The following is a 12333-nucleotide window of genomic DNA, read 5'->3' as shown; positions in this document are numbered from 1 at the left end:
AATCAATGGAAAGAGCAACAACAATAGCAGAGTAGCAAGATTCCAGGTGCAGCAAGTGAGGATTCACTCAACAAAACAGCAGCAGGTAAAGAAATAAAGGAAAGAAGCTACTTAGCTTCAGAAGGCCTGAGGTATGCAGGAATCTTCAAAGAAATACCCTTGCCTCCACTGCCAATCCTTACATGAGGTCTCGGAAGGGGTGGTTGTCGGCTCCACCTCTTCTGGTCACTGAGGTGCACTGTATGCACCTAATATCCCCTGGGTTGGCCCTGCCTTCCCACCAGGTGCTCAATCACTGCTTCAAGCCATGACTTAACATTTCCACAACTATATACGTATCTGAAAGCTAACGTTAAGGCACTCCAACAGTACACTCACCAAGTTCGGTCGCCTGTAAATGAGAACTTTCTCAGGTTTTTTCTGTACCATTGCCAGTGCTCCTTCTAATAGTGATATGTATTCCACTTTCCTTTTTGGTTCTACTCCAAAACTTGCTGTTACGATAAGTCTGGGCTAAAATAAACAAGTTAAATTGTTCATATAGATATTTGCAATATATTTTTATAACATAAATGCAATCTAATAACATGTTTTGCATGAAATCAATCTTTACATAATTAGTACCAGGGGGTTGGATCCATTTTCTAAAGAACAAAGCATTTGTGATCTTGCAGTCCATGCCTCTACTATAATTATTTGTTTCCACAGCATGTTAGTAACTGTGACATTCTTCACCATTTTCAACCAAATTTAATAAATAAATCAATCGTATTAAGTTCTTGCAAGTTGCACAAAAATAACTGAACAGAGAGAAAGCCTCAACTTCATGCAGCCCTCCACTAAAGGAAAAGCATAGTGTCAAGTCATCCGTCCTGATTAGTCTGTTTTCTAATTACATATATACCTGGAGCCAATTAGCTACAGATCTTTGCTGGTTCTTTTTCAGCCTGCAGCTAAATAAATAACGGAGGAAAAAAATGGAGAAAAAGAAAGGTAAAGAAGAAATGAAGCTACAAATACCAGAAGAGAATAAACTAAAGTCCTAAGACACATGAGGAAATTTAAACTAGAGTCTTTCAAGTAATGGTTTCAGGACCCAGGTTGCAAATCCACTGAAGAACAGATTTCTGTTGTTCTGGGTGTTATTTTTAGACAAACTTCTATTTCAAAATGTGGATTTGGAAGATACATTTTTTTCATTAAGCCAATCTTAGGTATTACGTAAGATTTCCTAAGTCAAAAAACCTCAACTCACTGCATACAAACTATTTTGACTTAAATCCCAAGATCAGCACTTCTACTTCTTGTATTCATGAAATAAAAGGTAGTTTCTCTGGTACTACGTATTAGAAGACATTTTAATCATAGAAGTACAAGACTTCAACCTCTTTACTTTCCCAGTTTTAGAAGCGCATTTATCTTGTGCATCTTGTGCGGTTTGATCCAGCTACCCTACTAATTGCATGTATTAGCATAAATCTCATTAGGTAGGCACAAACCACAATGCCACAGTTAAGGCTGCATTAAGCTTTGCATGGAAAGTACAGATTAAATTGTTTGATTGTGCAGTAATAAAATGTTTCCTGTTCAAATCTGCCATTCAAGGAAGTTTTCTAATTAGCTGGTACTCTAAAGATTTCAGATGAACTTTAACATTTCAGCATTTGTCATCCTTTCCCTTTTGGAACGTGGTGATTTTGATTGAAGAAGATTTAATACAATGCGGTTAAACTGCAATTTCAACTAGAAGCTACTCTGAATCTAGACTGTAATTAATAAAATTTATTCTCACAGTTCTATTCAATTGTTACAATGAAAGACTTTAGTAAATGCCAGGTTTACAGTCATTTATAAATAGCATCCCCTTTGCTCATCAACTACATCACCTGCAGCAAGTTCTTTTAGACTTCCAATACTAAGTTTTCTAAGGTGATGTTTTTCTCACATGAGGGTTACTGCTTGAAAGCACCACAGATCACTGTGTGCAAATCAAAGGCTGGTTATTTTTCAAAATTATTGGTCTAAAGTTTTACCTCTCTGCCTACTGATAGTATCTCCTCTGCACATCTGCTCCTATATTGTTTTTATACATTCATTTCACACCTGTTCCATGGCTCTACATAGTCCTGCATGATAGATTAAATAGAAATAAAACTACTGTGAAGGAAAAACAAGAAAGTTTGGTGGAGAAAGAATGCCAGAGATAGTGAACTGGAGAAAAAAAAGGAAGTTGAAATGAGATAAAGCAAGGCCCAATAGTACCAGACAAGCAATATTGCTCTCCCATAGAGGTTCCCTCTACTGACTCTAGTAGGTACAAGGCAAGGTTTAGAAGAAACAATGAATGCTTTTTATTGGGTCAACTTTTTATTGGTCACTGTAAAAAGCCTAAGCTGAAAACAAACAAGCTTTGGGCACAAAATGTTAGTACTGTCATAAAGAGGCTTACAAAGAGAGCCAGCACTCAAGCACTCAGCTGTCCAATACACAAAGCTCTTTCCTCTTCTCTCCATAGACACACACATCTTACTATAAACTCAAACTTTCTATGCTTTTGTTGCACCTTCTTTCTCCTTAAAAAAGTGACACACATTTTAGAGAAATTCAGTGCTCATGCAACCATTATACACACTCTGCACCTGCTGAGCTGTATCTACACAATCCATATCATATGGTCATGCACATTTATTTCTCTCAGACACTGGACACTGCTCTACACAGGGACCTGAATTGTAATGTATTAGTAGTTAATAAAATAAAAACAAACATACAAACAAGATACTTCTAACTTACAGTGTACTTCTAAGCACGTAAAAATAAAAAGTGCTTCAAGACATGTATAATCAATGGATATTAAGAAGTTACAATCACAAAATAAACAAGAGAGTTAGGCAAAGTAGATTATGATAACAAAAGAAAATAAATGGAAGGCTTACCCTTATGCTGGGCTCACCACAAAACAGCAGAAGGAGGGATCTCCAGATGAGATCCTTCCCCACTGGTAGCCAGCTCTTAAATAGGTCTAGGAGGGGGGCAGCCTCGCTCCACCCCTTTCAGCAGCACAGGTGAATTGCCTTTACCTGTGCTCCTCTGGCTGACTCATGGCTCGCCTTAGGTGATCAATCAGAGGTTCAGGCCATGACTCAGTAGTTCCCATACAAGACAACGCAAGACAGAACTGCAAACATTATGAGCCAATTATGTATCTTACATAATAGCAGCTGAGCTTGCTGTCTAATCAAAGAGCTGTCTATGCTGAAAAAGACCTTCAAGATCATCCAGTCCAACCATCAACCTGACCTACCAAATCTCATCATTAAGCCATGACCCTAAGCACTAACACATCGCTCCTGAGTATTTCCAGGGATGGAGGCTCTACCACTTCCCCAGCCAGCCTGCTCCCATGCTTACCAGCCTTTCAATGAAGAAATTCTTTTTAATATTCAGTTTAAAACTTCCCTTTAGCAACTTCAAGCCACTGCCTCACATCCTATCACCTGTCACCCAAGGAAACAAGACTGTCACCCACCCACCTTGCTGCAACCTCCTTTCAGGCAGCTACAGTCAGCAGTGGGGTCTCTCATTAGCCTTTTCCTGATTAAATAGCCTCAGTTCACTCACTCACTCCTTTCACCAGCTGTGTTAATCTCTGCATAACAAGCAACATCCTTCTTGTAGCAAAGGGCCCAAACCTGAATTCAGTATTCAAGGTGTTGTCTCACAACACAGTGCACTACCCCAGTCCTGCCAGTCATACTATTTCTGTTGTGAGCCAGGATGCCATTGGCCTTCTTAACCATCTGGGTACACTGCCATTGACCAACACCCCCCAGGTGATTTTCTGCTGCACTACTTTCCAGTCACTCTACTCTAAGCCTATACTGCAGCATGGGGTTGTTATGATCCAAGTTTAGGACCCAGCATTTAGCCTGGCTGAATGTCGTGTGACTGGACTCAGATCATCCATACAGAATATCTAGATCCCTTTCCAAAGGGAGATCCAACCTATCCAGATCTCTCTCCAAAGTCTTTACGCTCTCATGCAGACCAACAGTCCCACTTAACTTCGTATTATCTGTAGATTTAGTAAGGGTGTCCTCAGTTCCCTCATCCACATTGATTAATATCTTAAAATACTGAATCTTGAGAAATGGCACAGGACCTGGCTTCCAGCTGGATAGAACTCCATTCACCGTGACTTTAAGCCCAGCCATCCGACCAGTTCTTTGTACAGCTATTGAAGCCACCAGCAGTCAGTTTCTCCAGGAAGAATATTGTCAGAAACAGGGTAAAATGCCTTCCTAAAATCGAGGTAAACAACATCCACAGCCTTTCCCTCATCCAAGATGACTAAGCAGGTCATCTTGTTATAGGAAGTGGCCAGGTTAAGTCAGGCAGATCTGCCCTTCTCTGTCTGCTTCTGATCACCTGACTGTACTGTATCCATCATATTATGACAAGACATAGTGGCAACCATGCATAGCCATATCTGTGTGCAGGAACTGTATCTTATTCAGAGTAAGCTACTACAAAATATTTACTCATTTTTACAAGGATGTCTTATTAATATCCCTACGTGTGTTAACTGTAAGTGAGAAATACAGTATTTCTGACCTCAGTGGAAAACAACAGATAATTCTGAATAACCTAAGTATCTCTCACATTTTTCATTTTCAAGAACTGTTGCTCACTTGCAAATCATAACACTGCTTAAGCCTCAAGAGCTTTCAAAAATCCTATCTGCAGAACTCCATTACACATATTTATTTTGGAGGACTTGTACTTAAAATCTAAAAAGCCCTCCAGAACTACTATAAAAAATTTAGTTGTTGAATGCATAGCAGCTACCTTATTAAGCAGGCAGAGAAGTGTAGTATTCTTAAAGCATTCTTCTCAGCTTTCCTAGTTTACTAAGATAAAGCCCTTCAACGTGTCATGTTGATTTCTCAAAACATAGTTAATGTTCTGAAAAAGTACCTATTATCTTGATACTGCAAAATATACACTCTCAAATTCAGATGAAAGGCAAGATAACAAGAAATGCCTCTTCTCACACTCCATATCACTTCATCACAATTCACCACAGAATATCTGTAACACTACCACTACCTGACAAGAGCAGAAATTATCAGCTGCAGAACTTTGCTGCATTCCCAAACCTACTTAAAATTCAGGATAAATTAAGGCAAGCTGGTAAATGTATTGTACTAACAGGTGTCTGTTATTTAGTTCTTCCAATAAAACTTGAAGTCTGCCCTTGCTTCCAAAAATGCCCCTTGCAGCCAACTTTCTATTCCAAGTCCTCCTTTCAAGTTAATGTTATCAAAATTAGGTCCTGTATTGCAGCACCCAGTTCACAGAAAACAGAATAATAGAAAGGCTGGGGAAGGCTGAGAATGCTTAAATTAACTTCTGAGTTCACAAGAACACTACCTATTACAGTCACTAAGATTCGTACTTTTGAGATAATCTCAGTAGTGTTGCAAAACTGGGGAAGCCTAAATAGGAACAGGCGTGTGCCTGTTCCCTTTACTTACACTTTCATTATACATCATACGGATCAAAAATAATCCAAAGTATTTAGATCTGTCTTTTAAAGAGGAAAAAAAAAAAAAAAAAAAAAAGCACCATAACACAAATTAAGATTTATTCCAGGGCCTGCAGGTAGTGATTCTATAGCTAACCATTAAACAGATTTGCTAAATGACCTTGAGTAAATAATGTAAGCAGTGCTTGTAAAGCAGTCTAAAAGTAAACATGCTAAATGATTCACACTGTAACAACTTCAATTTTTAAAGCTTTTTCTTCTACATTGTTTTTCCCTAATCAAAAACTTTTGTGTTAAGATTAATTTCAGAGCTTGTTGAAGAAGTCAGGGAGTGGGAAGAAAGAAAATCTGAGCTGTCACTACTTTCCTTCCAGCTGTTTTTCACAAGTCCAACAAAGTACTTCAGTTATTTCTTGTTATTAACTTGTTTTGTTAAAACACAAATGGGGGAGGAGGGGAGGGGAGAAGGGAGATGCATTCAAAGCACTGTTTTTGTTTTACAGACATTCATAAAATTTGAACCTTGGGGATCTGAGGAGCGCTTCTGTGCACAAAAATCTGCATACAAGTTACACAAATCCTGCAGACTTCACCCTGCAGAATGCATTCAGCTTCTAACTCTAGCCAATAGGAATCAGAGACAATGGCTGCTGCAGAGGGGCTGCGTGATCCAAGTGACCCCAGTAAAGATGACAAAAGGTTTTGTCTTGTTCAGTGGTAGAAAACAAGAACAGAAATTTCTGATACAAACATTGTTAGTTGGCATGAAACTCATGCATACACAAGCTACTAATATGCCAATAAAAACTACTAAGCAGGTTATTAAATTATTATTTGTATTTACACTTCAAAAGACTTACATAATGCTTCAGAAACATGCTTAACCTGTACCTAACTTGGAAGCCTTTGAAGCATTTGCCTCTATCTGTGTTCTCTACAGAGCCACTTATGACAATTAGCTCACTGGCTGTCTTAATTCTTGTACAAACCAGATGAAGTAGACATATAGCTGAAAAAATTACTACTTAACATGTACAAACATGAAGTAAACCAATGAAGTTACTGAGGGTTGGTGTGATGTTGATTTTCACACTTGAGGAAAACGCTGGGTAAGAAGCCAAATTTAAGGTGATGTTTTGCAGAGACTGATGGACTGCTATTTTCTAAGCAGAGAACAGTATGTTAAACGGTCATGATTTCTGTAAGAAATCAAAAACTGTACTTCAATGTCTGCTGTAATAAAAATATCACCACACAAAAGCAGTACTGTGTTCACATTTCAATGTTAGGTACTGTAGACAAATTGAAGCTGTTGTGTCACACAAAATGATTTCCCTTTCTGGAAAAAATAAAAGAGTTTTTGACATTGGTTTACAAGAATAACTAATGCAGTGGCATTTGTTGTTCCAAGTATGTATTACCTTTGCATGATCAATGCGAACAGAGAGCTCTTTTGATGCAAATCCACCAAAAATCAGGCTATGGATGGCTCCTATTCTTGCACATGCCAGCATGCAGCACACTGTCTGTGGAATCATAGGCATGTAGATGACCACTCGGTCTCCTTTCTTCACACCATGTCTGACCATGACATCAGCTAACTTGGACACCTGTACTGACAAAACATTCACAATATTAAAAGCTTTTCCTACAATCAACAGACTCAGCACATAAAGCAGACAAGCAAGTAAGACACAGAAAGTTGATGAACAATGCAACCCTCAGTCCAACTAGAAGTAACAGGAACAGGAGTTTTGTTTACAATAGTTTAACACCAGCAGTAAGACTAATAACTGAAATTGTCTGGGAAGTTCTTGGGGTATCAGAATACATATGTAAGTCTAAATTCAGAGAAAAGCAGTTGCTCTGTCTGACAGGGGAACTCTCACTCAATAGTAATAGTAGTTTTTTCCTTAGTAAGCTGTCATTCACTACAAAATACCACAATAAATATTAGAAATTATGAGATTCTAATTTGTTTCACTGTCATTGTGAATCTACTCATATATGAACACCTCACACCTGACCTATTATGCATTATTCTTTCTGTATTCATTATACCACACAGGTAAGGTTTTAAGTAAAGGTCAGCCTTGTGGAAGACTCTTACCATTCTGCACTATCAGACTGGGAAGAAAAGAAGGGTAACACAGACTCCTGAGAGCAGCAAGGGGATATGTCCTGTAGAATGAAAAATACCCACTTCCGAGCAACTCAAGCAAAAGCATGTTTTCAGTGACACAGCAAATAACATAAGCAATGGGAACAGCTTAGGCCAATCTTGTATAAGCACAAGAGGAAGGAAGGTTTTTCTTTTTGAAGGATGTACAATTCAGGAGAGCAGATCTGCCTTAAAACGTTTTACTTTCATTTATATTATTCTCCAAATTTGCATTTTCTCTATTTAAAGAGCTACTTTAATGCAGTTTAGCATTTTAAATATTAGTATCACTCTTACTTTCAGTGATTTGTAAGCATTCAGTGTTTTTTTTAGAGTCACATTGAATGTATTGAAGAGGGGCACAGCATTACCTCATTGCTTCTCTGTTCAGTAGAATCGCACATCTTTGTGGCCTGAGACTGGAATATCCAAGAGCTCCAGAAGCATCTGAGCTGTGTTTACATTAAACACACTGCTCAGAGTCTGCTGCTACAATCAGACTCTGCATATTTCTACACCTCTGCCTGAGGATTTAAGAAAACAGACCCAAGTATGCATACTCACATCAGAAGCCCCCCTTTTTTATAAGCACCACATAAATCCCTGCTGTTATTTTCAGCCACAAGACAGCATGTGTGTGTAAGGCAAAGTCATCAGAACGCCAAGTTGCAAACACACATAAATGTATGCAATTCATTCGTAATAGCCCTCTCATCTTAAATACAGCTCATTACCAGAATAAATATCTTTAATTCTAGACGTATTAATACCTGTCAATACACTAAAACAAATCAACAAGTCTTAGACATGCACACAGCCAAAGCAGGAAGGTTCAACCCATACTGCAAAACCAACAACATCCACCTCTGACATCACAGGCCAAAATAATAAAATATGAGGCACTACTTTCAGAGCAACCCTCATAAAACACTGCCTCCACCTGCAACTTCTTGGAAGATTGTGGAACATCATAAAACATGTTTACATTGCCCTCAGGATTGATGTGAAAACCCTGAAACATTCAAGCAATCATTCTAAAACAGAAAAAAAGTGGGAGTATGAACATTTCATAAAACTGTTAAAAGCCATGAAACTTCTCAGTTTGTAACAGTACGTTCTCATTTATGGCTTACATAAAGAAAGCATATTTCATCACTCATGATTTTACACTTGTTATTTCCCTACCAGCATGCTGTTTCTCTACTTTGCTTCAAAGTTTAAGATTGCTCCATTGCCTTAACATATTTGACACCTCAGTAATAAAATTGCTTTCGACAAGTGATATAATAAGAGACTGAAGCAGACTCTCAGATTTGAAGATCTGGACTTAAATTACACTTACATCAAACACAAGCCCTAGTGAGCATGTTTTATTTGCACCCAGCCACCAAACAAATAATATCTGTATTAGCAGTTCAGGTTTTGAGACACTGCTATTCTGAAGCAAACCAGCTGGCTGGCCCCAGTGGTTCAAAATGCAGTTTTGGTCCCCATCACAAGAATTCTGTTTAGAAGATACTAATCACAGAATCACAGAATTGTAGGGGTTGGAAGGGACCTCCATAGATCATCGAGTCCAACCCCTCTGCCAAAGCAGGTTCCCTACAGTAGGTCGCACAGGTCGGCATCCAGGCGAGACTTGAACATCTCCAGAGAAGGAGACTCCACCACCTCCCTGGGCAGCCTGTTCCAGTGCTCCGTCACCTCACTGTAAAGAAGTTCTTGTGCACATTTGTGCAGAACTTCCTGTGCTGCAGTTTCTGGCCGTTTCCCCTTGTCCTGTCTCCACACACTGCTGAAGAGTCCGGCCTCGCCATTCTGCCCCCCACACCTTAGATATTTATAGACCTGGATCAGGTCCCCTCTCAGTCTTCTTTTCTCAAGGCTGAACAGACCCAGATCACTCAGCCTTTCCTCATAGGAGAGATGCTCCAGGCCCTTCACCATCTTTGTGGCCCTCCGCTGGACTCTTTCCAAGAGATCCCTGTCTTTTTTGTACTGGGGAGCCCAGAACTGGACGCAGTTCTACCAAACTGAAAATTTCACTCCAAATGGTTAAAAGAGGAATTCCAAACCTTACTGGTTTAAACAACGCCTGGGTCTCAGCAGAGTACAGTCCCTCATCATAGGCTAAACATAAAAAGATTCTTCAAATACTGAGAGCTTCTGAAACATCCCAAAGTGCACCTTTTGCTGTAAAAAGAGCTGTGTCACATATGCATGCCTCTAAACCAAAGACAGCAACCCTTCCTCTCCTCATATATCACCATGTTCATATCAGGGAGATATCTTTCAAGGACAAGCATATCTTTTGGGACAAGCATAGATATTGTCCATTTTCCTTTCTGTTTTGGGATACTGGCTGTGGGACACATGCCTCCTAGAAGGGAGGAGAAAGAGGAGGAGATGGAGATTCTGTAACACTTACCAACTCAGCATGGATTTTGTGTTTGCTCAGAAGCAACGCCACAGCATCCACTCTACACAAGAGGGGAGTTCTAGACCAACATTTTCCTCAGAAGGAATACTGAGGGACACCATAGTGCTCTGTAAAACTCCTGCAGCACCTGAGTTCCCTCACATTAGTCGGCCAATATCCACAGACTGAGAGAGTAATCAAGCAGCAGTGAGACAGATGAAAGGAAAGCACAGAGCTTTCTAAAGGCATCTACAAGTCAAGGATGGAAAGATGTGTGCAACAGATAGATTCAGACTGCTTTGAAGTGAGTCATGGGACATTTGGTTCAAACTAAACCTATTCCAAATTAAAGCCAGCAAACCACATACAGAGGAAATGTCAGGAGCCTCAGCAATCAATTCAACATGGCTTTGCTACATTCATCTGCCAGTACTGCACCAAATTATACACTACTGCAGGCATCATCGATGTTGACGTGATCCTGTAGAGCTATCTTAAGTCAAGGGAGATCAAGTTCCTGCTACTTTTTCTGACTTCGAAGATGATTTGGAAGCCTTTTGTGTGGAATGTGAAAAACCCAAGACACCACTCTTCCTAAATGCCTGGTTAGTCTCATCCCTTACAGAATACTAATACTGGTATTTCTGAAGAGCTACCTCTGTGACAGCACAGTTAAGTCTTCCCAGGACATCCACTGAAGAATGACACTCGAAATTTGAGTAAGAAAATGAAAAACAGCATTAAACAAAAAAAAAAAGACTAATACATAATACTGTCAAAATAATTTTGCTTTAACAATCAGGATAAAAAATTAGACTGTCAGTTTCAGTAGGATTTTCTATATTCAGTTTTGATCTGGTAAGTACTTCTTTTAAGTACTTCTGAGAGTGAATGTCTTGAAATGAAAGGAATTGGTCACTTCTGCAGGGAGAAGGCAAAGAAAGAACGTGGAGTAAAGCGTGGAGAATGAGAAAGACTGCTGGAAGCAAAGCAATCTAGGTGATAGTTCAGTCATATACAGAGGAGATGCAAAGCAAGACAGACACAGCTACAACCTGAAAATGGCTAATACAGCAATCTCAGAAGGAGATGCTGTTAGAGTGGGTAATTATAGAAAAAAATCCATCCTACAGAATAAATTACATCCTAACCCAATGTCAATAACCCTGAAACCTTTCTCTCATCCATGTTTCTGTAACATTCAGTGCTGAGAGGGACTCAGCCTGGGGCGGAAAGGAGGGTTGGTTTTCAGTAATCCTCAGGTTGCTATGCTCAGGAATTATTTATTACAGAACCAAATTCAGCACGCTAACTGTGCATTGTCACTGAAAAGAATGACAAAGAGACATCATACTTGTTTTGTGTAAAATATCTGTCATGTGTCAACATCTGCAAATGTGGTACTCAAATTCTTGAGACGTTTTTCAGCAAGGGAGGCCTCAGTCATGTAAACAGAAACGTTTGTTTCCACGCACATAACAATCTATGCCTTAACCTGAAAATGGTAGCATTTTCCAACACAATCAGAAAGTTTACTTTTAAATGAACAGAATCCATTGCTCCCTATTTCTTCTGGGTAACTAACACTGCAGTGATTCAGCAGCATTTCTAAAAGAATTCATGTCTCCATTATCTTTTCCAGGCATCTCACTACTGGAATTTGAGAATACCCCAAGGCATATACAAAGCTGAAACTTTCATCGCACCATTGCAGTGGTTCGACGCTGTAATCCTCACGTAAAGACTTCTAACAAGCACCAGTACAGGAAATAAGTCAAATTGGCACACTCTCAGAGACCATCACATCTCCAGTTTTCCAAAGTCCTACTCTCTGCGTTTGCAGCATTCCATCTGTAACAGCATATAATTAATACAATATGATTGTATGCACTAAATAAAATTTCACTTTAACAAACTGTGACAGTGCCAAGGCATTCCACGTGCAGCAGTACAGTGTATCAACAGATCTCGCCATTCCCAACAAAGAACTGCTGAAATTGCCCTGCAATTCCTATGTTCCAGCTCTGCCTTAAAACAAAAAAAAAAAAACAAAGCACAAACTTTTCCACAGGTCTGGCACTAAACAACCACAAGCTTCCAAAATTTCTCTCGGTTACTTATAATTTAGTGATGCTTGACTTTAATTGCAACATCATTGTAGCTTTTACATCTGAACTGTTGTGCAATGAGTAAAAAGGATAATGG

The 12333-nt window shown here is 39.3% G+C and overlaps 1 protein-coding gene across 1 annotated transcript in view; it reads right to left on the bottom strand.

Moving 5' to 3' along the window:
• Positions 1-12333, bottom strand: part of ACSS3 (acyl-CoA synthetase short chain family member 3) — a 76217-nt gene that overhangs the window by 54452 nt on the left and 9432 nt on the right. The window contains exons 3-4 of the mRNA XM_042889874.1: positions 6970-7158; positions 379-513 (exon numbers count right to left, since the gene is read on the bottom strand). Of these exons, the coding sequence (XP_042745808.1) occupies positions 379-513; positions 6970-7158 (324 nt within the window). The remainder of the gene's footprint in view (positions 1-378; positions 514-6969; positions 7159-12333) is intronic.

Source organism: Lagopus leucura, unplaced genomic scaffold (genome assembly GCF_019238085.1).
Source record: "Lagopus leucura isolate 7727_CA_CO unplaced genomic scaffold, USGS_WTPT01 Super-Scaffold_100159, whole genome shotgun sequence".
Lineage (NCBI taxonomy): Eukaryota > Metazoa > Chordata > Aves > Galliformes > Phasianidae > Lagopus > Lagopus leucura.
This window is presented reverse-complemented; position numbering and strand designations above follow the sequence as displayed.